This window comes from Scardinius erythrophthalmus, assembly GCF_964197995.2.
Source record: "Scardinius erythrophthalmus genome assembly, chromosome: 11".
Lineage (NCBI taxonomy): Eukaryota > Metazoa > Chordata > Actinopteri > Cypriniformes > Leuciscidae > Scardinius > Scardinius erythrophthalmus.
This window is the reverse complement of record NC_138231.1, coordinates 24,329,064-24,356,652: the sequence shown is the minus strand read 5'-3', so window position 1 is coordinate 24,356,652 and position 27,589 is coordinate 24,329,064. Positions and strand designations below refer to the sequence as shown.

At 38.4% G+C, this 27,589-nt stretch overlaps 1 protein-coding gene across 3 annotated transcripts in view; it reads left to right on the top strand.

The window, feature by feature from the left end:
- Window positions 1–27,252, top strand: part of tiam2b (TIAM Rac1 associated GEF 2b) — a 48,685-nt gene extending 21,433 nt beyond the window's left edge. Inside the window, exons 2-26 of one of the 3 annotated variants that reach the window (XM_081378188.1) lie at window positions 3,243–3,453; window positions 3,657–4,772; window positions 5,178–5,622; window positions 5,820–5,992; window positions 6,101–6,325; window positions 7,112–7,297; window positions 7,455–7,604; window positions 10,179–10,238; window positions 11,951–12,118; window positions 12,361–12,465; window positions 12,904–12,982; window positions 14,456–14,545; window positions 14,646–14,861; window positions 17,221–17,306; window positions 19,994–20,167; window positions 20,297–20,365; window positions 20,457–20,582; window positions 20,856–20,964; window positions 21,079–21,258; window positions 22,067–22,185; window positions 22,260–22,368; window positions 22,475–22,530; window positions 23,362–23,452; window positions 23,738–23,825; window positions 26,577–27,252. In XM_081378188.1, coding sequence (XP_081234314.1) covers window positions 3,663–4,772; window positions 5,178–5,622; window positions 5,820–5,992; window positions 6,101–6,325; window positions 7,112–7,297; window positions 7,455–7,604; window positions 10,179–10,238; window positions 11,951–12,118; window positions 12,361–12,465; window positions 12,904–12,982; window positions 14,456–14,545; window positions 14,646–14,861; window positions 17,221–17,306; window positions 19,994–20,167; window positions 20,297–20,365; window positions 20,457–20,582; window positions 20,856–20,964; window positions 21,079–21,258; window positions 22,067–22,185; window positions 22,260–22,368; window positions 22,475–22,530; window positions 23,362–23,452; window positions 23,738–23,825; window positions 26,577–27,120 — 4,758 coding nt within the window. In that variant the 5' untranslated portion in view covers window positions 3,243–3,453; window positions 3,657–3,662 and the 3' untranslated portion in view covers window positions 27,121–27,252. Of the gene's footprint in view, window positions 1–3,242; window positions 3,454–3,656; window positions 4,773–5,177; window positions 5,623–5,819; window positions 5,993–6,100; window positions 6,326–7,111; window positions 7,298–7,454; window positions 7,605–10,178; window positions 10,239–11,947; window positions 12,119–12,360; window positions 12,466–12,903; window positions 12,983–14,455; window positions 14,546–14,645; window positions 14,862–17,220; window positions 17,307–19,993; window positions 20,168–20,296; window positions 20,366–20,456; window positions 20,583–20,855; window positions 20,965–21,078; window positions 21,259–22,066; window positions 22,186–22,259; window positions 22,369–22,474; window positions 22,531–23,361; window positions 23,453–23,737; window positions 23,826–26,576 lie in introns of those variants that run through there. The other 2 variants (XM_081378189.1, XM_081378187.1) reach the window with 2 other exon arrangements.
- Window positions 27,253–27,589: the final 337 nt, after the last annotated feature.

Sequence of the window (27,589 nt, the reverse complement as noted above, 5' to 3'; positions counted from 1 at the left end):
CATCCATAAAGGACAACACCAGACACCGAACAAGTGAAACTCATGGACTTAGTGTAAATACAGACAGGGATGAAGGCCAAACAAGCATAACAAAAAAACTGGGAACAATCAATGAAACTAATCAACAAAGAAAACTACAAAACTACTACAAGTTAAACAGGAAACAGCAACAAAACAGAAACACAAAACATGAGTCCCGAGCAGGGTTTGTGACACATGATGGCGAGTTTTGCAAGGGCACACACCATTCAAATTGTGTTCATAAAATTTGAATAATTTAGTGAACATTAGACAAAGCTAAACACATTTTTACCAGCCTGACATCAACAGAATCTCTCATGGAAACTGCCATTGTCGCTTTTGCTCAGTATTCTCACAGATTGCTTTTGAATTGACTGCCGTCTAGCGCCAACAAAAACAGTTTTCTGGAAATTGGCAGCAGTTTGATGCTCTGTTACAATATATTCAGTTAGTATTGATGGTGGTGTGTTACGTAAATGCTTCTGTATGTCTGATAGCACACAGACCTTGGCCCATCACATCTCATCATCAGTTACAGTTGACAACAGCAACCAAAGCAAATTGAAAATCTATTTCCTATATTGTTGTATTATGCTATGATTTCCCTTGTGAAAAGAACTACACTTTAGCATAGTTTTTTAAAAGAGTACTTATTATGGAAATTATATACTTTAAAAGAATATATTTACTGTAAGTGCAAAATGAATGTAATTTTGGTGGACATTTAATTGCATGCTATTTACAATTAAATGAAAATGTAGTATACTTTAAATGTACATTAAATGCAAGTAGTTGAACTTCGGAGTGTTTTTGACCCATTTAAGTAGAACATGTTTAAGTAAATGTAACTTCATAATTACTTATGTTGTCTTTGAAATTTGATTAAAGTGTACTGCCGAATGTACTGAAAAGTGTACACAAGTACCCTTTTATTGCATTAATATCATATCATCTGCAAGTACAGTTTCTTTTTTTAATATACCTCTAATTTACAGTACACTACAACTGCACATTCAGTAAAATTAAGCGCACTTCTTTTTCACAAGGGTTAGTCTACTCTTCTATGAGCCGCAAATTACTCCTATGTTCCAGAAAATCATCTTGGAATCAAACAACGTGTGTGTGCTATGTGTGCAGTGGCAACTCCACACTTCCTGTCTGTTTCTTTGATCCAACCCATTACTTTTATCAAGCGATCACACCCCTAACACCTGGAACCAACAATGGTCTCTCTCTCTCTCTCTCTCTCTCTCTCTCTCTCTCTCTCTCTCTCTCTCTCTCTCTCTCTCTCTCTCTCTCTCTCTCTCTCTCTCTCTCTCTCTCTCTCTCTCTCTCTCTCTCTCTCCTTTCTCCTTGGTGCTCTGTGTTGTCTTTGGTGTGGTAGTTTGTCTTAAACGTGGTGTGCTGGTAGTTATGGCATGCTGGGTCAAACAAGAGGCCCAGTCATGATAGTCTTCCAGGCGGCCAGCTGTCTCTACCACCCAAAACTACCCCTCCCAAAACCACTTAGAGTTGTCCTTTATAAAAATACATACTTTTATAATGCCTTCATTCTTAGAGCCAGGCAGACATAATCACTGTTTGCTGGGTGTAATGTGTGTGTAGATGTGCATGTGTTTTATATCAGGCTGCAGAACTGTGATTGCTTATTGGTTTGGAGAAGCAAGACTACATTCACAGTGTCTTATGCATATGTGCACCTGGTAGACTTTAAAATGAAAACAATAAATCAATAAAACTGTCCCACTTTAACTTATAACTAAACATTTATAGTTCCTGAATTATATGTGAGTGGACCGTGCAAAACTCTATAGGTGTTCTGGGTGTTGACAAAGTCAAAGAGCTTACCCCAAGTCCCTATGATATTCTAGATATATGGCTTGTGTCCCTCTTTCAATGTAGGTCTAAGGGATTTTTCACCTGTTTTATTGTACACCTGGCAAAAATCATAAGTTGGATCACCAAGTTGGAAAAATGAATATCAAAAAAATCACATGATTTAAGGTTTCATTAATGTCCATAGAGCATTTTTCTTACAATAATCAAAAAAGTATCATAAGAGTAGTCCATATGATTAGTGGGAAATATTAGTGGCAGACATATGCTTGACTTTTAATTCACGAAAGGTCTGTGATGCTTTGTGTCAAGAGCAGATGGAAAATACCTATACATAACAAAACATAAACATGCATCCTTCAACAAGTGCCTTTGACTTATCACATAGCCGCTCCTGGCTCAGGATGTTGAATTCTAGTAAAGTTTGGCACTGCCCAGTCTTGTGCTTCTTTTTGGAATGAGTGAATTGCGCGGGTCGAGGGTGACTGATCTCACTCCTTAGGGCAGCAGATGGCCAGTGAGATGCACAAAGAAGCTCACAATGTGAGCGACTGCCATTCAGATCATCTTTTCTGAATGGGACAGGACATACATCCCACAATACCCTGGTTCAGCCCTCTGCAGCCCGGCGTCTGGAATCGACAAAGCACATTGGCTGCTTCTGTGTTCCATGTCTTAAAAAGCCACAGTGTTCGAAGCATATCATCACACCGCCTGCTGGTACTTATCATAATGAAGCAGCCGTCCGCCTCCCTGATGCATCTCCAGCGCACTGTTCCTTGCTTCATTGAAGCTTGGTCGTGTGAAAGAAGATGGTGTTAGTGGCATTCAGTGCTCACTCCCGGTTAGAGGTCATGGTTAGGGTGGTATGTTTATAATCCTCCCCCAACCCACCATGTCCATATCCTCTTGAGCTGCTCTGGCACCCCAAAGTTCCTTCTCACCCTTAAGCCCTCAATAACGTTCACAGGATATGAAAGTTCCCAAGCAGCCAGCAGCACTTCATCCTGCCACTAATAAAATGTTCATTATGGATATTTTCCAAATGTAGCTTTAAGACAAAACAATGCTAACACAAACATATATTCAGTCCAAACACTGTGCTTGGAGGGGTCGAGTTACTCAACCATTATGGTTCAGACAAAAAAATAAAGAAAATTGTGAGGAATTTCCTAGCCTGAAAATAAACAGTGAGGTTGTATGAAGTCTACCCTTGTAAAAGCTTGTGGTGCTACGTCATGGAATGTGGCAGCAGGACAGAAGCATGAGGTCTGTTTAGATTTGGGGTTGGGGGTTGGAGTGGGGCTTCCCACTGCAGACTGCACACATAAGAGCCGACTGTGTGTTACTGACACATGCCCCTCCCTTCCTCTGTTTCTCCACAGATGAGCGATGGAGAGAGAGGGGAACAGCTGTGGTAGAGAGACAGTGAAGGGAGAAGGATCTCAGTGAGAGTCAGATGCTGCACAAGGCAGGAACAGAGAGAAGTCGGCCATAGAGAACATTGGGAAAGGAGGATGACCACTGCAAAGGAATACGTCTAACAGAAATATGAAGGAATATCTTTGTGTGCTTTGACAAGTGGCATTATAACAGGTAAAAGAAACTCTACTACTATACAATATTGTTGTTTTAAATGTGCGTGTTTGTGTTTAGGTGTGTGGATAGGTGGATAGTTGGATGGATAGACTCATGTAGTTAGATTAGACAGATATATAAATATATGGAGTTAGGTAGGAAGATGGATGAATGGGATACTTAATTGTCAGCTTGATGTTTTGCTACCATTTTTCTCACAGATCAGAATGGGAAATACAGATAGTCAGTACAGCAGTTTCATCATCCCTGGTAAGGGAAAATCTAGCTCCCTAAAAAAAAAAGAGGAGGTACTGTCCCCGCACTCTTGGTGGAGGAACTCTGAGAGCACGTCTGGATACAAGGCCAAAAATGTTTTTTCACCACACAAGAACAGCCAACCTTACATCTCCCGCCATTATGACTGCATTAAGGGGAGATCTAGTGACAAAATATGTGCAGAGAGCCACCAAGACAACATTTTATTCCAGGGAAATGGTTTCATTGTTGGCTGCAGACAACAGACTGGAGGCCTCCAGGCCCCTATGAGGAGCCCCAGTTCTGAGCTTAAAGACAGTAAGAGCAGTCCCAAAGTTCTTTTTCGTGAGGATGGAAGTCTGAGGGTAGAGTTTACCAATGCACGGAAGGAACCAGATGTTGAGCTGTCACTGAGCAGTTGTCTCAGTGGACCTGTTGATGTTACCCAGAGGGCCAGTAATGGGAGCTCTCTTAGCTCTGAGGGCTCATGGTATGACTCACCCTGGGGGAATGGAACAGATCTTTGTGACAACGTCTTCACCACCAGCCAGCCTTCAGACAACAGTAGTGGATATACCACACTCTCATCCACACGTACAGTGGACCTTGGATGTTTTAGTGGGTACACTACAGAACAGTCTGAGAATCATATGGGTAGCCTCGCCTGCCAAACCACAGTTCATGCCAGTCAGTACGCAAGCAGTGATTCCTATAGCAATGGGTTCAATACCAACCACGCTGAGGGGGACAGTGGTATTGGGGACTCTGTGCTCCTTCATTTGGAACATAATGGATTATCTGATCTATACACAAATCCCAACATGACTTTGCCATTCCCTACCGTGGGCATCCTAGTGGCGGATCAGCTTGAGGACACTCCTCAGCTCCAAGCCTCACTGACCTCTTCCCTGGATGCAAACTCCCAAGACGAGAGTCAGGAAACCCAGCATTACACCTCACATACCCTACCATGCAGAAAAGCAGTTCCTGATGGGAACACAAGGAAGGACTCACTCAAAAGTCGCATCCGCCGCCTCAGCGATTGGACGGGAAGTCTGAGTAGGAAGAAGCGGAGACTGCAGGTGAGAAAATAATTTTTTGGTGTATTGGGCATTAGCACATGTCTGTCAGCATAGCAGATCTTCCTGTTTGACTCCAGAATCATGCTGATGTTATCATATTGAAATTCCATCTACTATTCAGTGTTCTAGTTGAAGTTGACATTTCTTTCAATGCTGTAAAACAATCTAAGATGGCAGACCTCTCTGAAACAATGATTAACAGATGTTTTAAAAGGGTATACTTGTTGAACTGACCATAATTTGACCATGAGTTGTTAAGAGAAAAGTCAGAGGAAGGGTGTAAAAGCTTTACAACATTGTGTCAACCTTGTAACACAATTTAAGTACATTGCTTGTACATGTTAAGTACATTGCTTGTACATGTTAAGTACATTTGTCATCCTCTTCTCACTTCATGTGCCTCAGGAACCTCAGGAACCAAGTACTGTGGACTTTACAGAGGTTTTCAACTGTGGAGCTGGGGGTACACTAGAGGAATCCAGACCATTTTGGAATCCCATGTCCTCCCAGACAAAGTTGGACTGCTCTGGGTCCTTAACGGTCCCATTTGGCCATCAGAACCAGGGTGCGGCCTTGAGGCAGAACATATATGAGAACTTTATGCAGGGCCTGGAGACTGGCAGTTGCAGTGGAACTGCTGATGGACCCCAGTTCTGGGAATGTGAAGGGGAGAGCAGCAATGGCTCAATGGGCTCCTTGGAGCAAATGGACTTCCTGTTTGAGAAGGAGCAAGGTGTTGTGCGGAGGGCTGGTTGGCTGGCTTTTAAGCCCCTCATTTCCCTCCACAAGGACCGCAAACTGGAGCTGGTAGCAAGACGCAAGTGGAGGCAGTATTGGGTCACGCTTAAAGGTAAGATAGTACTCTTGAAAACAAGCGGACACAAAATGCAGATTAACACCAATGCTGAATTTTCATCAAGTAAAAAATGCATGGCCAGTTAAATCGAATCTTTCTGTTCTCAGTCTTAAAAAAGTAGCTGTAATAGATAATGTGTCCTCTACATTATTAGAAGCTCTATCTTAGATCTGTTTTCCTGTCTCCTGTAGGCTGTACACTTTTGTTGGGTGAATCCAATGGAAAGACCTCCCCAGAGCAGGAATGCACACCACATTATGCAGTGCTTGCTGAGGACAGTATTGTGCAGGCAGTTCCTGAGCATCCCAAGAAAGAGAATGTTTTCTGCCTCAGCAATGCCTATGGAGATGTCTATCTCTTTCAGGTATGCCTTCTTTATCATATAATATATTACACAATACACCATTTCCACATTGTTGACTCTTGGCTGCATGTTGTCTCTTACCTCACACCTCTTGCCTCTTACCTGCAGGCTGCAAACCAAACAGACCTGGAGAACTGGGTGACAGCCATCCACTCTGCCAGCGCATCACATTTAGCTAAGCGTCAGGGGAAGGAAGACACTCTACGTTTGCTGAAGAGCCAAAGCAGATCTCTCCTGCAGAAGATAGACATGGATGGCAAAATGAAGAAGATGGCAGAGCTGCAGTTGTCCGTCATCAGCGACCAGAAGAACAGGAAGGCTATTGAGAGCCAGGTAAGGAACAAAACGGATGTGTGTGTGGATGTTTATGCATACGTGTGTGGTTTGTTTCAAAGATTAAAGGCCAAAATCAAGTAGGTCAGAAAGAGTGGTTTGCTAAATTGGCCACTTTGGTCATTGATGTCTGTGTTTGAATAGAAACCACACCACGTGCCTTCAATGTATCCGAGTATGGTACATGCATTTAAACCTGAAACCCCCATTCATGTCCTGCTGTGATTCACATTATTTACATTTACTAGATTTTTAAGTGACATGGGTGTTGTGGGTTGTTGTTAAAACATTGCTTTGCTTAGATGTTCTGTGTGATTCCTAGGGCATTGCTAGATGTTTGCTTGGATGTTATAGGTAATTCTTGATCATAGCTACTGTGTTCTGGGTGTTGCTAGAACTTTTTTGTGGTAAGTTTGGGTGTTCTGGGAGGTTGGGAGATTGCTTCCTGGCCCAAGTCAAAAGAGCCTAGGCCAGGTCTCCATGATATTCTGATGCCCACATATAGTTCATGTCTTTGTTTCAAATTAAAAATCTCCCAGATTTTACCTTCTCACATCTCTCCTTTCCTAAATAAGCCACACAATTTAAAATACATCTAGTTTTCTAAATATGTCTAAGGTGCAAATCGTGCATGACAAGTAAAGTGCCAAAGTCAAACTTCAGTATTATTTTAAAGAAATGTCTATACCAGCATGCACATCTATGAGACAATATAATATTTAAAATGTCTATAGCTTTCTCAATTGTATTTGTCACATTTCTCTCTCCTATATCTCTGACCCACAGATCCAGCAATGGGAACAGAACCTGGAGAAGTTTAACCTAGAGCTCTTCCGCATGCGCTGTTACCTGGCTAGCCTGCAGGGCACAGAGCTGCCTAATCCAAAAAGCCTGCTAGCCACTGCTGGACGCCCATCTAAATTGGTGCTTGGTCGTCTGGGAATTTTCTCCGTCTCATCCTTTCATGCGCTGGTGAGGATCCGTCACATGCTTTCAGGGTATTTTGTAAAATACCAAAAAAAGACCTCATTAAAACAATGTACCTTTGAGACACACCACTAAAATTCAATTAAGATGATGGAGCATTAAGATTCTGAGAAATGTTTTAAATGAGCTTGTGTTTGTGCAGATATGCACTCGTGATGAGGCCACCCTGAAGAGACGATCTCGCTCTCATCCTCGAGGTATGCGGAACAAACGAGGACTACTGTTTTCTTCACAGAAGGGACTGGACAGTCTGACCAAACGCAACTGTGAAAAGAGACAGTCCCTGTCCCAGGTAAAACTGAAGTTAGTGCTTCTCTTTAAAAGTCTTTAGTCAGATTGTAAAGGAAAGTCTGGCCAGAAAGTTTGGGAACCTTGTATTTTGAGACTTGCCAAAACCTAACAATAAAGGATATAATTAGGATAAATAAAAAAAGGAGCCGTTTCCCTTAAATTATGTTAATCCGAATTGAAATGAATCAATATGTACAAAAAGAAGTGTGAGTTTGGATTAGGCGTTTACTCTGAGGTTTACTGGCCTGTGTTTATGACTGCAGCACTGAATACTCGTTTAAGACATAGGTCTGTTTTACTCATTTAGTCTCACAGTAGCATGTTAATGCTGTCCACAGGTGTCAGGGTGGGAAACACTGTCACACTCACCGGATAAAACAAACAACCACTCATCAAAGTTTTCTCTAGAGGTCAAATGGCAGAAAAACACACAGTGGCCCTGTTCCTTTCTCCCGTCAAAGTGTTTGGGGGCTGTTTTGGAAATACTGTTTCTGGATCAGTTCTTGTAATTAAGCCCAGATCAGCATTCCTTTTCTGAAGGGCTTTTGTTAACACAGAGCATGAGCTTTAAATCCACATGTATGATTATGTAGACGGCCTCACGTGAGATCGGAGCCGATCGCTCAGCGGTTCCAGCCTCATAATGATCCATCCTTAAATGGACCAAATCTGGTCAAAACAGCCCCTAATAGTGCATGATTCCAAAGACGGGAATTACCACAAGCTGCATGAGGTTAATTGCTGCAAGCTGGGAGCAGTCTGAGAGGAGAGACAGCTTGCGATTTGAGTGCACAAGACTTCCACCACACAGATGTAGTGTCTGATGCTGGGTGATTCAGCAGGGATACAGGGGGCAGTGTGATTGTTTCCAGAGGGGTGAGATGCTTTAGTCAGAGTCAAGTCAGAGTTGTTGTCCCACAGATGAATGGCTCACTTGTGGTATTGCTACTGTTCTATGGATGTCCAGCTCTTATAGACTTTTCGTAACTTTTTGAAGTATTAATATCATTCCATTATTGCACCTTTGAGTAATGCCTATCGCGATTTGTACATTGGCGATGTTTGCAATATTTCAGTATAACTTGCAATCCTAACGTCAACTTAAGTTGTGATCACATTTACTGTTGATCACTGAAATTTTGCAAGCGAAATGCAGTCATTTTTAATAGGAATCCTGACAATCGCGAGTTTCAAATGAGGGTGAAATAGTTCTTCACACAGATTTTGCTTGTGCTAAAGTTGTTGTCACACAAATTTGCCACGTTCACTAATGGGAAAGCTGCTTGGTTTTAAAGTGAATTATGTTTGAACGTCGCTACATACAGTACATCATACAGACCTTTTTTTGCCCACAAAATATAGTTGAAATTTCTGCATCGAAATTAGCCTTGTAAGATACGTTAACCACACTTGTGAGGATAAAAGCTATTTCTCCCATGTAAATATGAGTTTTTGTTGGACCATAAAAAGCAACAGGACATATTTGTGTTGGTTACTTGGTTGCTTGCAGAGTCAGCCAACCAATAGTGAAATCCCAGTCCTAAATCCTGTTTCTCATAACTTATTTCTCATGTGTATTGAACATCAAAAATCTTATGATTGTATCACATAATGGTATAGTGTGTTCAGTGTGGACAGACAAAATAGCTTGTCACCTGTCACTTATTGTAATACAGCTGGTTTGAACATGGAGCAATGCATCCAGAATGTGTTGCGACAAGCTTTGTGAAAAACATAATTTAAGATAGCCGCTGAATTTTGATTGTCAGATTGAATACAATGCTAAAAGGTATTGATAAAATAGTATTTTCATCTAAATAAAATGGATGATTTAGCCAATATTTGTGTTATATGTCTGTTTTGAGTTTATTAGAGTATTGTGTTGTTAGCTTAGCAACATGCTAACATCAGATTATGTTGTGAATTGCACAAAAAGTCGAGTTTCTTGTGCACGTCTGCAAGAAAAAGTCGAGTTTCTTGTGCGCGTCTGACTGAAGTTGACTGTATTGTTGCTCATGAAAAGTGTTTCAATTAGGTCCTTTGTGAGGTTTAATTTAAGTTACAATACTTAGAAAGTAGCTAGCTGTCTATGCAGACAGTGATGCACCTCACCACTCAAACAAAGCTCATGTCAATTTTGATATTTCAGGTTTTGCTTTGAGGGCAAGGCATACCCTTGTCTGTTTGTATAGACTACATCCTTATATAAGTATGTGTTTGTACACGCACACAGTGTTTATGTGTTAGCATGAGGACGCATGGGTGTTTCGGGTGAGGGGAAGCCATGTCTCCCACTCTGCCCTCAAGATTAAGGCTGATCCATCCGTCAGCTTTCATAGATCTATAATTTTAGCATCTTCCAGACCTCTCATTATTTCCCAGCAAACCTCATGGTTATTTCTGCTGTGATCTACAATCAGAATAGTATCAAAGCTGGCGCCTCAGATCGATGGCTTCTAATTAAGGCACAGAAATGCAGAACATGCTTCTTTTTTTAGCCCAGATGCTGCTCCGTGTGTCTTATGATACGTGCTTTTAATTTTTCTGTATATGTGTGTTTGTGTTTGTGATGCAGATATTTGAAGGATATTCCTCTGGATCATTTGGTCATCCATCCACGCAAAGCAGCTCAGAGGTAATTACACCACTTTAACATTACTACACATCATAATGTAACAAGTGAGAATCCATGTTAGCCCTTGTGAAAATGGGAAGTTTAGTGGGAAGTGCACTTGCACTAAACTGCATTAACTGTGCACTTCAAATCGGAAAAGTGCTTGCAGATATTATATTAACTCATGATTATATTTCATAACACATTTACAATTTAAAAAATTGGAATTTGCAATAATGTGATATTAAAAGATTTACTTTAAAAGCACATTTTAAATAATCATGTTTTAATAATCTTTTGTTGTGGTTTAAAGAAGTACACTTATTTTGATGTGTTGACTAACATAATAAAGCACATGTAAAGTACTTGATTATAATTTTAACTGTAGAGTATTTTTTTTCTATTATATTTATATTGATATTACATTTAAAGTTACTTTTATAAAGTATTTAAATATGAGTCATGACACAAGTTTCAAAGTATATTTTAATTTACCACAAAGTGGCAGTACATTCGCCTGTATACTTTAATCATATTTCAAAGACAATAGAAGTTATTGTGAAATTACATATAAGGATGTACTGTAGTCCTACTTGAGTACGTCAAAATAGCACTTAAGTTCAACTAATTGCATTTAATATAAATTTAAACTATAATACATTTTCATTTCACTATAATACAATTGCAATTACGTATTTCAGAAAACATTACATTGTTTACACTGAAGAATATTCTTTTAAAATATATTATTTCCATAGCAAGTACTTTTTTTGAAGGCACTTTATCTCATATGCAATCATTGTAATTAAATTGTTTTGTTCTTGATACTTTTTGTCCATGCAAAAAATGTCACTGTTTTTTTTTAGCAGAAAAAAAACATAGGTATGGCTCTGATTAATTGTATCACCCCACATATATTGTCCCCTTAAATTAGCTGCTTTTTCATAATGAGTGTCTTGACTGTTGTTTTATCTTATCAGTAGATTGTCCTTAGCAAGCAACAGTTTAAAAATAGCATTGCAAAGAAATCTTATGCTTTTGCACTGTCAAATCCCCATATTGAGGCTGCAGCTGAAGGACAATAGAATTACACTGAAAGATCCTCCCCCATTTCTGGCCATTTCTCCACCCCCTGATCTGTTTGCACTGCATAATGTCAACAGATCAGCAGGTTGTTGTGACAGCTGTGTGAGTCGAGTCAGTGAAAAGGGACGTGACCCCCCTTTCTCCCTCTCTCACAGAATAAGGATCCACAATAGTGTTGCTGGCACCTGGTTTTGACCCAGCATGAGCAGAGACAAGCTTAGGAGGAAATTTTCCCTCACATTTTGTTTGCAGCTGTAAATGTAACACAGTGTTCCAGCGTCAAGTTACTTACTGAAAGAAAAATGCTGGGTGAAGTAATCATGCTAAGTGATGTTTTATACAACTTGCATACTTGAGTGGGATTTTGGACTGATGAGATTTAAAAAAAAAAACTGTGCAATATTAACAACCTGTTTTGTAGTGAAATATTTTGTTAAATGGTGCTGTTCTTGACATTGTTTTGACTTGAAAATCTATTTTCATAAACACAGGGAATCAAAACTGAAAATTTAATAATTATAATTTTAAAGAATAAGTGAAAATTGAATGTAATGTTTTATGTAATGTTATGTAATTGGTCTTTACCATCTATCTCTATACTAGAACTTTATTCACTTTTGGTCCTTTCTATCTCTATGCATCAGCAGAAGCTGGACGTCTTTACCAAACTGCATTTACCAGCGCCATCTGAAGGTCACCCGTGGGACTGCAGCCTGGAAAGCCGGGCTTATGTGCTCATGCCGGACGGTCAGGTCATCAATGTGCCGGTCAAACGGGACTCTCTGGTTTCTGATGTTCTCTCATTGGCGTGCAAGGTAATTCATCAGTCACCTCTCACAGAGATCGTGACCTGGACACATGAACAACTAAAGTTCATGCGTTAGAATTTTCTGTCGTTTGTGGTCTGGTTCAGACCTCGTGAAGTGGCAGGAGGACTCCACACTAGCTTGAGGTCATCACAGGATGCATATGCTTTGAGATCATTCAATAAATCATTACACATTCTGTGCTCCATAATGCTCACCACATGAATATAATAGTGGATGTTTTTTTTTAGGTAAAGCAGCTTGACCCGGCTCTGCACTGCCTGCACACGAGGAGACATTTGGGACACGATGTGGAGAGAAGCACTCCAGCGCCAACAGACCTGCTGAGGACCCTGGTGAGACTAAAACACTTCATGAAGCAGATTGTTCAAGCTAAACTCCAGCCACTGGTTTCACAGACAAGACTAAAATTCATGTTCGAGCTGACTTGCACTTACATATCTTAAAATATTTTGTCTCAAGATGCACACCAGTAATGTTTAATGTTTTCTAAGGCATGTTTATTAAAGGTATTAAAATGTCCTAATTAAACTAAGGTCTAATCCTGGCTTAATCTAAGCCCTGTCTGTGAAACCGGGGCTATATATATTAGCATTGACTGCAACAATGACTGACATTGGCCATCTAAAACTAGACTAATAGATAATGCTTTGGAACTAAAAATCAGTTCCAAACTGGTCCAAAGTTGTTGTTTTTGTTCCCTGTTATACACACTTATTTCAAAAACCTTGTTGTATTACACCGCACAATGATGTTCTGCTCTTGTTTAACAGGTCTATGATGAACTGGAAATTTGGCCTCTCAATGTGTTGACCTTAAACATGTCCCGTCCGGACACAACCATAGACTTTGGTGAGTAACAGCATGATCAACGAGAAAAGGAATAGCTCACCCACAAATTAATATCATTTACATAATTTCCTCACCCTCATATTGTTCAGAACTTGTATGACGTTCTTCAGAGGAACATTAAAGATGTGCAGAATATGCAAGCTGCTCTATTCCATACACTGAGACTGAATTGACCTTTCAAAAAAAAAAAATCTAATTTGGATTTGTTTAAATACTGGATGTTCTGTCATGATGTGTTGCTCAGCCCTTGTGAATAAAGGCCCATTCACACCAAGTACGATAACCACAAAGATAACTATATTAGCGTCCACATGTTCAGTTTATTCTAAACGGGCTGCGGTTTATGTCGTCTGTCGCTTTAAATGCTCAAGCTCTTTAAAGCAGGATGGATTCTGATTGGCTGTCAATGTTTTTATTGTTCATCAGCTGGGAAAAAAAAAACATTGTGAAAGTAATTCCAATGATATCCTTCCTCTCTGCCATTATTGTTGAACTTGTATTGTGGAGATTTTTAGAATTATACCTTTATCTTTATAGTTCTAGTTATCGTCTTTAGTGTAAATGGGCCTTAAGAAGTGTGCTTAGTTTGTGCACTTGTTGCGAACTTCATATGTTAAAAGAATATCTTTAAAAAACTGTACTTGCAGATAATATAATATTCATTTATAAGTGTAAGTACACTTTCATGACTGTTTCTTAACACACTTAAGTACATTCTGAGTACACTCTTTTTTTTTTTAAGTGGCGGATAATAAAATAATTTAAATCATTATGTTTTGATGATCTTTTGTTGTGGTTTAAAGAAGTACACTTATTTTGATGTGTTGACTAACATACTGAAGCACATATAAAGTACTTAATTATATAATTTTAACTGTATTGTGTTATTTGACATAACATTTAAAGTATATATTTTACATTTCAACTTCATCATTACACAATATTTTTAAATACATGACATGCAAGTTTCAATAGAAATGCCATTGAAGTATATTTTAGCTACCATAAAAGACTGTAGATAAAGGGTTGTTATGAAATTACATATAAAATGTACTCAAAGTCCTACTTGTGCCAAAAAAGCACTCTTTAAGGTCAAATAATTGCATTTAAAATAAATTAACATTTTAATTTAATTGCATTGAACATACTATTAAGATTCCAAAAACATTAAATTCAGTTCACACCTAAGTATATTCTTTTAAAGTATATTCTTAACATAATAAGTACTCTTTTTAGTAGTGTAAGGGCATGAAACATGAAAACTGCTGATGTTGACAACATAATTGAACAATTGCAGGCCAAAATGAGTTTTAAGTGCTGAAATGACTCAGCTTTGGCATCTCCTTTATGTTCGAAGAGACGCACATGAGTAAATGATGATAAAAAAGTTTATTTTTCTACGAATTCTTTCTTTAAATTTGCCAGTGTGCTGATTGGTTAAAGATAAATAGATGAAATCTGACGTCTCTGCAGGTTTTGCGGTCACAGGTCACGTGGATGGCGCCAGGAGAAGTCATGTCTATGTGAGTGAGGTGAATCCTGAAGGCCTGGCGTTTATTGGAGGTAACATTTCAATATTTCCTTCGCCTTGATAAAATGTCAAATGTTCTGAATGATTGATGATGTTGAGATTTATTTGTCTGATGTGTTTTGTCTTTTGCAGGTCTGAGAGCGGGAGATGAGATCTTGACTCTTAATGGCGTGAGTGTGGCCTCTCTCGACCTCGGTCTCATGCAGAGCTTCTTCAGCCAACAGGATCTCCATCTTGTCCTCAGACGTGAAGAAAACAGCTCAGATGAGCAGAGCTCTGTTTGGCCAGACTGTGACCCCAGTGAACCGGACCCGGCCCACATCCTTCACCTGGAGCAGTGGACCACTGGTAGGACAGCAGCTGTCTGTATAATGCACTGTAAACACTACCGTTCAAAAGTTTGGATTTGGAAAGATTTTTTAATGTCTCTGAAAAGAGCTTCTTATGCTCACCAGGACTGCATTTATTTGATAAAAAATACAGTAAACAGTCATACTGTGAAATATTATTCAAATTTAATTTGTCATACTTTAGATTAGGGTCCAATTCTCACTATTAACTACGACTTTTGCCTCAATAAACTCCAAATCACTGCTTATTAATAGTTTTTATGTTTAGGTATTGGGAAGGATTAAGGGATGTAGAATATGACATTAATATGTGCTTTATAAGTAATAACAACGGTCAATATCCTAGTAATATGCATGCTAATAAGCAACTAGTTAATAGTGAGAATTGGACCCTAAACTAAACTGTTACTGAGCTTTTTTCTCTTTTAATATATTTCAAAATGTTAGGGATGCACCAATATGAACATTTTGGCCTGTTACTGATGACTCTTTATATTTGAAAGCCGATAACCAATATACTGGCCGATAAATCTAAATCCAAATTTTTATATAATTTTTGAGAGCCTGATTACAAAAACAAAAATCACACCATTAACAACCATGACCCAAGCAAACAATTATGATGTTCTCATTATAATTTTATATAGCCTATATGACAGACTTGCGCTACACATGTTGCACTTAACTGTATTTTCCTTTATTGAAGTGATTCCAATCATATTTCCAGCAATTCAAAACCATCATGGTGAACAAAGCGCATCTGAAGTGTCTCAGCGGAAGGAAATAATCCATTATTTATTGGCTTTTACATATTGGCCAAATTTTCTTATCGGGCCGATAACGAAAACATTAAAAATGATCAAATATTGGCCGATACAGATATGGTGGCCGATATATGGTGCATCTCTACAAAATGTAATTTATTCCTGTGATCAAAGCTGAATTTTCAGCATCATTACTCCAGTCTTCAGTGTCACATGATCCTACAGAAATCATTCTGATATATTGATTTAGTAGTCTAAGCCTCAGACGTCAGACCCACAGCCGAACATCTGATGCGTAAGTTTTACACACTAGTCTGTTATTGTTGGGGCATTTACATTTACGTTGACAACAGTTGCATTTTTGTGGAAACCTTGATTTAAAAAAAAAAAATCAGGATTCTTTGATCACTAAAAACTTCAAAAGAAAACAATCTTACTGACTCTAAACTTTTGAATGGTTGTGCCAATTATTGTACATCTTTGCACATTAAATCGCATGTGCCCTGCTATTGCTGCAGAAACCCTACATGACCTGCAGAGGGCGACACACTTCTCATTTGCCGTTTGACTCTTTTTGGGGTTCTCTATAATTCTGAAGTGTCATGAGCCTTTTTTATGGGGGGTGGGGGTCTATCAGTGGTCGTAATGTAGTGCCCTTTTCCTAATTTCCTGCCTTTTTCCTTAAAAAAAAAGATGAATATATATATATTTTTTTATATTTTATTTAATATTATTTCATTTTATTTTATATTTCATTTTATTTTTAATGTAATATTTACTTATATATTTTTTTAAATAAAATATTTATATATTTTATTAAATTTTATTTTATTATTATTTTATATTTCATTTCATTTTATTTTATATTTAATGTAATATTTACTTATATATTTTTTAAATAAATTATTTATATATTTTATTAAATTTTATTTATATTTTATTTAATATTATTTCATTTTATTTTATATTAAATCATATTTAATTTACTTTTATATTTAATTTGATTTAAATTTTTATTTTATTTTGGAAATAGCATTTCAAATCAATTTGGCCAGCCCTCGATCTGAAAGCGCAGACTGCCTGCAGGGCTTGTGGATGTCTGAGACTGTGGACGGCCCCTGGCTCTTTATACACAATGAAATGACTCCCGCTGTTTTTATGATGAGAACCTAATGACGGACGGCTTGTTTCACAGCATGATGCTGTCAAAATGCCCAGACATAAACTATTATACCATGGGGCCGTTCACAGACAACAAGGAAGTTATTCCCTGCAGGATGGTGTTTCCTGTAGATGAGGTTTGTAACATTATTCTAACCGTAAGCCATGTAAGGTTTTCCCATTTGATGCGATGCCAAGCTTTGTAGAATCCGACACAAGAGTCCTGCTGAAGTGGACCTGTGTGCAGATTTAGTGAGTTCAGATCAATGGTGATTAATAAAGGTCAAGCGCTCTCACGGGTTGGCCTCTCCCAAGAGAGTTAATGATCCTTAAGTGTGTTTATTTCACTCTCTATCACTGTGACCCACCATGTCTTACTTAGGTAAACAGCCTACTCTTTCAACATCTTTTCCACCTCTTTCTCTCCCTCAGATCCACCTCAAGATCAGGAATTTCCCGAGGGCTCCGTGGCGCCTTCTTTGGAGGAGGCGAACGATAAGGCCGAGCGGGGCGGGAAGGTAAGCCGAGGGAATGTCAGAGATTTAGGAGGTGTGTGAGCTGCTTGTGTTGAGAGACTGGCTGGTGTGATCGGGATTGTGTCAGATGGAGAGAGAGCCGTGCTCAACAGAATTCCACAGTTCTTACTGCACACTTGGCATTTGCAAACAATGTTATTTGGCTTTAATTGCATTGGCAGGTTTAAAATGTACACCTTAGGAATGGACTGTTGGAGACATTTCTAGGCTTAGCAACATGTTAAGATTAGCATCTTCCTGCGGTGGACAGTGTGTTTTGGTTCGGTGTCATGTGTTCATGTGTCGTTCGGTGAGTCAGAACAGTGCAGATGAAGATGAAGGGAATTCCTGTCCTCTTCCAGCTGTCATCACTTCATCAGACCCTTAAGGAGATGTTGGTGGGGCTGCTGGGTGACATCATTTCTCAGGCCTTTTTTCTTTGTTTTTGTGGTTATGATTGTGTGCACACTTGGTAGCACTTCATAGTAACTTTTAATAATATACTAAACATTATTCATTATATTTAAAAACTCTTGTGTCAACTATAAGCAAGCCATTTGTAGAATGCATTTGGGGCAGCAGTTTCTGCATATTAGTATGATTTCTGAATGATCATGTGACACTGAAGACTGGAGTAATGATGTGGAAAATTCAGCTTTGCATCACAGAAATAAATGATATTTTAAAGTATATTAAAATATAAAACCATTTTTTTAAACTGTAATAAGATTTCACAATATTACAGATTTTTTCTGTACTTTTGATCAAATAAATGTAGGCTTGATGAGCATAAGAAACTTCTTTTAAAAAATATTTAAAATAGTATTGTTTCCAAACTTTTGAGCAGTACTGTATATAAGACAAAATGTATTTTTCCTGGAATATTTGCCATTTTAGTGTGTATGATTAAAAAATGTTTTGGCTTTGCTTGTTTGCTATTTTTATGAAATATATATATATTTATAATATATAATATAAACTAAAAGATATATATTGTTTAATTTTTTATATAACATCTTATAATTATTAGATTTACAAAAGATAATTGTTACAAAATATATTTATTAAAACTACAAATAACTAAATTTATCTAAATTACCTTTTAACTTCATATTTAAAGTATTTTGTTTTTAGAATGTAAATATTGGGGTGCAAGACATTTTGTGTGAGATTATAAAGAATTAAACATTTAATTCATATGTACATTTAATTCATACATTTAGCAATCCTTATCCTTAGAAATAATATTTTCAAGAGTTCTCATTAAGTGTTACCTCCATGATTGTATAACTTGTGTTTCTGCCTATTGGATGTACTCAGAGACTCTGGGACATTTTATCTCATGTTGTTGTGTTCTAGTGGTCTATAATTATTGTAGGCCTTGAAATGATCTTAATGAATTGTGCATTGTGTGTTAAAATAGGAGAAACGTTCACAAACACACTCATCTATGACCAAACTCTCCATTGCACTTCATTATGATCGTGCACTCTATGATTGTATTGAGTTTTGAAAAGAGTGAACATTTCATATGGTTTTTTATAATATGTTTTTTTCCCCATCCTTTACGTGCAGAGAGCAGCTCTGCAGAGCCGCCCAGAGGGATTCATCCGTTTGTCAGCACTTTATTACACTCTGACAGCACAGATTACGATGACAAATGGCTTGAATTTTCAGCGGTGATGCTGTTTTTTATGCAGTGCCGTGAAGGTGCACCACATGCGCTCTGGAGATAAAGCCTTCAGGAGAGCGTTTGCATTTTTGAGTCAAGCTTTGAGTCAACATTTCTTGCCCTTGGGCACTGCTGGAGCCTGTTTCTAATGGTTCGGTTGTTTTACTCAGCAGTGGTGGATTGTATTGATTAAGAACCAGGTTACTGATACAGCATTGAATGAGTGAATGTGGGTGAGAGCATCATTCATAAAGGATTTGGGTGATGGCCCAGTCACAGACTGTGTTAAAATCCCTTTGATTCCAATAAAGTTTGATTCAGTCAGCGTATAAAGTTTAAAACACACCATTTAGCCTTTATTAAATATAAATATCTGTCTGCTTTTTTAATACAATGAAATTGCATAGAGGCTGAGGCAGAGTAGCTGTAAAAATAACATTAAATCACCATAAAAGTAATCTACATGGTTCATGAACTACACAAAAAGAGATGGATCACAAGATTTAACAATGTACTTCGATTCCACATCAATCAGATAACGTTTACATCATTGAATTAAGATATTTTGAAGTGACCGAATTAAGTAATAAAATAATCAAAGTGATTTTAAGAACTAACAAACATTTAGCGAGCAACAGCACATATTAGCATGCTAAATGCTAACTCTGCTCAAATATGATTTAGTAAATCTGACAATCTGTTTTCCCATTTTTTCAGTATACATTCTGCTTCGTCTTAAGTCACACCACAAGAAACATTAAAAACGATTTACCTGTGATGGCGGCTGATTTCCGGTCCCGTGTTTCTAGGGAATATCCCGGACGAGCCCCCAGATCTCTTTTGTTGTTCACAGAGCTTATGGAAAAGCCATTGGAAAAATCAAATTGGCTTTTTTTCACGGGAACCAGGGTGATGTGAACTTCCGAGTTGGCCTACAAAAACACATCATCCTTCAGCACTCTATTAAAACACAGAGAACTAAAAGACAAATGTTCTTCTGCTTTTATTTACCTTGTAGAACCCAGAAACGGTGTGTGATCTCTACCAGACGTTCCCTGAAGGATCTGTTCACAGGAACCCTTACTCCACTGAAAATGCCCTTGCCAGATCCTCTCCCCGACACATGTCCGTCACTGAGCGCCTGCGCATGGTTATTCAAGAGCTGGTGGACACGGAGAAATCTTATGTCAAGGTATAAAATCGCAGCTGTGGGACTTTAAATGTGTATTCATTGTTTACATTTGAGACATTAATTAATGCTTAATGGATTGTTCTATATTAACATTGTCATACTGTATCATGTGCGTCTCACATTGTTTAGGACCTCGGATCTCTGTTTGAGATCTACCTGAAGCCATTACAAAAAGAAACATTCCTCAGTCATGATGAGGTACGTTTTGAGGTGTAAAATGATGTTGTATACTAAATTAAACAGCGTCAGAAATTAGCTAATTTTTGAAAATCATGTCCTTTTCTGGTAGATGGAGTCTCTGTTCGGAAGCCTGCCCGAAATGCTGGACTTCCAGAGGGTTTTCCTACAAACCCTAGAGGAGAGGACCACTTCCTCACCAGACTACCAAGCACTGGAGACGCCAGAGAAACTTAAGGTAAAATATAGTGGTGACATCAAACCAGATTTTTATGATTAACTGATGCAAGAAATATTCAATTCTTAGTCTGGATCACTAGAATTAAATCACAAAAATAAAAGCCAATTCAAAATATTAATAAAATCTTAATAGTGTATACATATAAGGTTATCACTTACTGTACAGACACCATGAAGGAATTAGACCTTTAATTTGATTTACATCTGACAAATGAAGTGTTTTTCAGTTTGAGGCACATTTTGAGTCTTTCTCTTTCAATCTCACATCCAGAAACTCCTCTTCTCCCTGGGCGGATCTTTCTTATACTATGCAGATCACTTTAAGCTTTACAGCGGCTTCTGTGCCAATCACATTAAGGTGCAGAAAGTTCTCGAAAGAGGTAAAACATGAACATAAGCCTCATCTGACGTCTTAATTGCATATTTTAACTGGCATCTTGAGCCAAAAGAAGCAGCACCTGGTTTATTTAATTCTCTGATTTGTCTGATGGCAGCAAAAACAGACCGGGCGTTCAAAGAGTTCCTGGAGGCGAGGAACCCCACCAAACAGCACTCGTCCACCCTGGAGTCGTACCTCATCAAACCCGTGCAGAGGGTCCTGAAGTACCCACTGCTGCTGAGAGAGCTGGTGTCTCTCACCGACCCCGAGAGCGACGAGCGCAACCACCTCACAGGTGTGCGGAGTGCGGACACATAGTTCTCCCAATATTCACGCGACTTTCTTTCTTTTACTTCATCCCAGGCACAATTTAGGGCTTTTCACGCTTGCACTAGTTAACCCTGGGTCATCCTAAACCCTGGGTAAACCGAATCCTGGGTTATCTTGCTTCACGTTTCACATTGTTAGTAATGTACCCAGGGTTAACAGTTAATCCTGGGTATTTATAAGTTGCCGTTTCACACTTTACATTCCTAAACGATTATTTGCAAATTAGTGGTGTCAGTGTCATTGATTGGACGAATGCAGCATGTGACTTGTTTACATCATAAAGGCTCTAGCATTGCACATCCTCATATTGTATATTGCTGACTGTACTATCAAGTTTACACTGAATGGATGTATAAAGCTAAGAATAAAACGGTCTCTTCTTGAAGGGATAGTTCACCCAAAAATGACAATTCTGTCATCATTTACTCATCCACAAGATGTTCCAAACCTGTATGAATTTCTCTCTTCTACTGAACACAAAAGAAGATATTTTGAAGAATATGCATAACCAAACAGTTGATATGCCATTGACTTCTATACTATGGAAGTCAATGGGGCTCATCAACTGTTTGGTGTGAAATTAAGTGTGAAACGTTGCTTTACTCGAGGTTAAAAGCGGTGTTTAGAATGATGGCATCCCGGGTGTAAGCGTAATGTGAAAAGCCCTATAGTGTTTAATCCATTATTGATTCAGCTATGAACTCTTGAGTCAGTTATTGGTTTGAAATAAACTCATTTCTGTGTTTTTTTTTTTGTTTTTTTTTCTGGTGCAGAAGCATTAAAGGCCATGGAAAAGGTGGCCAGTCACATAAATGAGATGCAGAAGATCTATGAGGACTACGGCACAGTGTTCGACCAACTAGTGGCAGAGCAGAGTGGCCCTGAGAAGGAGGTGCGTACCACTCTAGAATTACTTTTAAATCAATAAAAGGATAATATTATATGACAATGTGTTCTGTGTCTCAGGTCACAGAGATCTCCATGGGAGAGTTCATCATTCACAGCTCGGCACTCTGGCAAAACCCTCTTCCCTCTTTGGGCCGCATGAGAAAAGACCCTGAACTCACCCTTTTCCGTAAGTCAGACCGGATGCATTGGAACTATAAAACTGTTGCGGTTTATGGTGTGCAATATCTGTGTTATTAAAAGCTCAGTGCACTAATGTGTTTTTATTCGTCCAGTCTTCAAGAGAGCGCTCATTTTGGTGTATCGGGAAAGCAAGCTAAAGAAAAGAATGGTGAGTTGTGGAATGTAGCACATGGTGTATTTTTCTTAGGTCTGTCAATTGATAAAAAACTTGCTTGATTATTTACATGTCATACATCAATTTTTGCAGAGGGAAATTCCCCAATTTAAGAACGTTATTGGAGCAGATTGATGTACAGTAGCATTGAATAGACAAAAACATTAAGAAGTATCTTATGCTCACCAAGACTTCATTTATTTGATCAAAAATTCAGTAAAATAGTAATATTGTGAAAAATTATTACAATTTAAAATAGTTTTAAACTATAACTAAACTATAATAATAGTATTAAAACTAGTTTCTATTTAATATATTTTAAAATATAATTTATGAATTTTTAGCATCATTACTCCAGTCTTTAGTCACATGATCCTTCAGAAGCCATTCTAATATGCTGATTTGCTGCTCAAGAAACATTTCTTATCAATGTTAAACACAACAAAACAACAAAATAATTATTTGATATATTGAAAGTTCAAAACAAAAACGTTTATTTGGAATAGATTTTGTTTGTAGTAATGTAAATGTCTTTACTGTAACATCTCAGCTTTGTTGAATAAAAGTTTTGTTGTTATATTTTTCAATGTATACACAAATACTGTATGTTACTAATTTTATTTTTTAGTTTTAGTTTTATTCAGGCTGAAGGATGAAACCTCAAGATTAAATCACAGAATTTGCATGCGGGTCCGAGGTCATGATTAATAGTGTTAGTTTTACTATCTCACTAAAGTAACATTAAATTGACAGCCGTGTTTATGATGTTTGTATGCTTTATACTGACAGCTAATATAACAGGCATTTGAATGTTTTTCCTACTAGACTTCTTCACGGCCCGGGGATCTGGATCCTTTTAAATTCCGCTGGCTCATTCCTGTATCATCCCTTCAGATCCGACCTGGAAATTCAGCAGGTGTGTGTAACATGATCTTCCTGTGTAAACTAAGAGATATCTCTGTTGAACATGAGTTTGACATGGATTAAACAGAGGAGGCAGAATGTAGATCCAAGACAGACCAGGAGAAACATGGTATTCAAAGGAGGACTTCAAGAACCTCTTAAAAACATCACATCAGAGCTCATCATTTAAAAAATGTGTATCATTAAAGTCTCAAGCCCTTTTAATAGACCTAAACATTGCCAAAATGTAAAATGCAATCCATAACGTGCTTAAACTCCCTTCTCTTGCCTCTTTCAGGGTCAGAGAACCCTTGTGTCTGGGAGGTTGTTCACACCAAGTCTGAAGTGGAGGGACGGCCAGAGATGTTCTTCCAGCTCTGCAGCAGGTAACCGATATAGAAAGTCAAATAAATGAATACTACTAATAAACTCAAATAGAATACAACCTAGAGAAACTTATTTACCATGAGCTGATTTTTCTAAAAATAAATGAATAAAACAGTTCACCCAAAAATGAAAATTAACACTTGAAACCGTCATTGATTATCAGAACTTATATTTTGGGGTGAACTATTGTTTTAAGGCAGTTTTACGAACTCAAACATCCCTTAAAGTGTAACTTCGCCGGAACTGACAGAACGGCAGTTTCTTTCAGTTTTTTCCCCCTCTGTTTGGCCTAAAGCACTGTCTTCATGCTCATTTTGAAATGTTGACCACAAATACTACTATGTTTTTTCAGATTATTCGTTGCAACGTTCTCTCCATGTTTACGAATCTTTGCAGTCTTTAGCCGCTGACTACAATGCGCTGGATTCTTCACTGGATTATAACTCACTCCCGCTAAACGTTTACTCTTTGAGTTCTTGCAACCGGGAACAATACAAGTCGACCACATTATGACTAAAAGTTTGCTAAGAAGTATTTTCTTCTAAAGCAAGGGGGTATTCGATAACAGATACATAACAGACTGGTTAAAGCGGTGCATTATGGGTGTTGAATATTTCCTACATATTTGGCAAAAGGAAAGACAGCAGCATTTTTTTCTCAGGTAGCTCAGATTAATAAAAAAAAAATGTTTTGCCTTTCTACTGTATAGGCAGCCACGTTTTATTGAAATCCCATTTTGCCAGCAGTTAAGTCCCCTTCATCGCAGTCCTGAAGTGTCAACTAGTTTCTCCCCTGTGAAGGCCTCCTTCCCTTCCCTTTACCTCTGTACAGATAAAACGTTATCGGGATAATTCCGGTTCACGTGGCTATGCGGAAGCGATAAATAATTATTTATTATAAATTCTTAAGGCCAGACAAGTAGTTTGTTTAGGGTTGGTTTGTAAAGAAGGACCACACGCCTGCACACATATATATTCAAACGCGCATACCTATAGACAAACACGTGATGCTGTAGTATGGTCATATTACTGTAATTTCCTATTATAACTGTAAAGCTGCTTTGAAACAATCTATATTTTTAAAAGCGCTATATAAATGAAGGTGACTTGACTTGACTAAAATCACTGTAATCCCTTAAGAAAAAGAGGTAAACTTTAGCATACATTTAGAAAAGAGTACTAATTATGAGAATAATATTCTTTAAAAGAACATACTTAAGTCAAGTCATCTTCATTTATATAGCGCTTTTAACAATGTAGATTGTTTCAAAGCAGCTTTACAGAGATAAGCGTATAATTTAAGGTAACAGAGATTGTTTTGGCTTTATAGCGGTTCTTTAATAAAGTTACTTTCCAGCTAAAGATAGTTTTGATTGATTTGCTTCCGTCGCAACGATCATTTGTTATTAAATTAGGGGCCGCTAAGACGACACCATTCTCTCTACACAGACTTTAAACGCGAACCTGTGAGAAACGCTGATAGGCGTTGCGCATTTAGAATGGGTTCTATAGTTATGTGCGTTTGAATATACGTGCGCAAGTTTGGAATTCCCTACAAGCCAAGCCTAAACAAAGTACTTGTCTTTCCTTATAAATTTTGATAAAGAATTTTATTTTATTTTACGCGAAACAAATTTTCCCGACAACGCCTTATCTGTAGAGTGGTAAAGGGATCCTCCATAGGGAGAGACTAGTTGGCACTTCAGCACTGCGTTGTCATCGGTCCAGGCGAAGGTCCTTCGTCAGATCTGGATACGGCCTGGATCCGGCAGGTTGCGAGAAAACCTTGGGATAAACACAGACACTAAAATTAGCGTAGATGCCATTCTTCTCATGATGTAACGAGTACATCAGGATTAAGTGCAAACAATGTAATGTTTTCAGACACTTAATAGCATGATCATAGCAATTAAATAAAATTTGTATTAAATATATTTGTAATTACACATTTGTATGTATCACTTAAAATAAATCTTTAAACATAATATTTAAACACTCATAAGATGACATAAGATTATTAAAGCCTTTTAAACTCCTTTTTTAAAGTTTAGATAAGTGTGTTCAGAAACATAGCCATGAAAGTGTATTCTCTTAAAGGACACTTTTATTTCATTTATATAATCTGCAATTAAAGTTCTTTTAAAAATATATATACTTTTAAGATTTGAAATGCACTTGTTAAATACATTAAAGGGCTATTTCACTGATTAGCATTAAGCTTTGTCTCAGTAGAAACCCGGCAGTGTTTTCCAATGACCGTGCTTCCCTCCCTCATGTCCCCCTGAGACGAGATAATTCTGTATTGTGTGTCTTCATTTTGCGTCATCGGAGGCTTTTTTGGCCAGAGGCTAGAGACTACAGAGGGCAGTATCGGAAGAAATGATACAACTAGGCTACTAGTTGACTTGAAACTGAAAAGACGCCGTTTTATCGTGAGATCCCATCCCCTACGGGCAGGTTGAAAACATGCGGAACTAGCTCCTACTCCCTCTGTAACCGGTAGGCGTGGCTTGGGAGTGGCCTCGTAGGGCAGCGAAGCAAGTGCATTCTGGGAGTTGTTGTCTTTCATCCACATGAGCCAAAAATACATTTTCTGGCTTTTCTCAGTCTAGAAGGCACCAACTTCTAAAATAATTTCACATTTCTACTACATAAATGACCCAATTTAAATACACATTCATTTTTCCAGCGGTGAAATATCCCTTTAAGCACATTTCAAATGTTCTCTGGTCTTGTTTCGTTTGTTTGCAGTAATCTGGAGAACAAGGCCAGTGCAGTGAGGACCATCCGCACCCTCTTGAGAGAGAATGCCAAGCGGACGGCTCCGGTTGAGCGCCGATTCAAAGATGTAAACTCTAACTTCACCTTCCCCAGGAGGAGCCACCCAGGAGCACTAAGAACAAACTCCTGGCAGAGGCTGCCGCCACAGCCAAAGAATCGAGATCCGGACGAGGGCCGACTGCTTGACGGATACGCTCATTCTGAGCCCCCCATCCCGAGCCGAGGCGAGAACGCTACTCTGAGCAAGAGCTCCACGCTGTGCTCCCTGACCAGCGCCTTGGAAGCTCAACTCCAGAGACTGAACTTTGTAGAAGAACCGCAAGGAATGAGCAAGAGCAGTTCCAGCAGCCTTCAGGGCAGTCAGGTGACTCTGCTGGAGGACTCTCCAGGGCTGGACCTCAACACCCTGCTGGCCAGGGACTACAGCGTGCAGAGCCTGGGATCGGTCGTGAATGAGGATTGTTTTTATGACACGGTCATGGGCATCCAAAAAGCTGCCATTCCCAGCCTATAGGGGAAGTTGGTGCTATGAACATTAAAATGCACTAACACATGATTATTGTGCCTTGATATGAACAGCTCTTACCCAGACAGTTTTATATCTGTAGCTCTGTTGCAAAATCTAGTGAGCTGACTACTTAGACGGCACATAGTTATGCTGACTCCTGAGGTACTTTGCTTTGGTCAAGTTCTAAGGCAGCATCACATGTGTTCTTCAAGGAATATATATATATATATATATATATATATATATATATATATATATATATATATATATATATACACACACACACACACACACACACACACACACACACACACACACACACACACACACACACACACACACACACACACACACACACACACACACACACACACACACACACACACACATATACTTATTTAACACTGAGAACAACACTACCTGTCAAAAATGTTTGGAAGACTTACAGTAAGATAAGTAATGTTTTTGAAAGAAG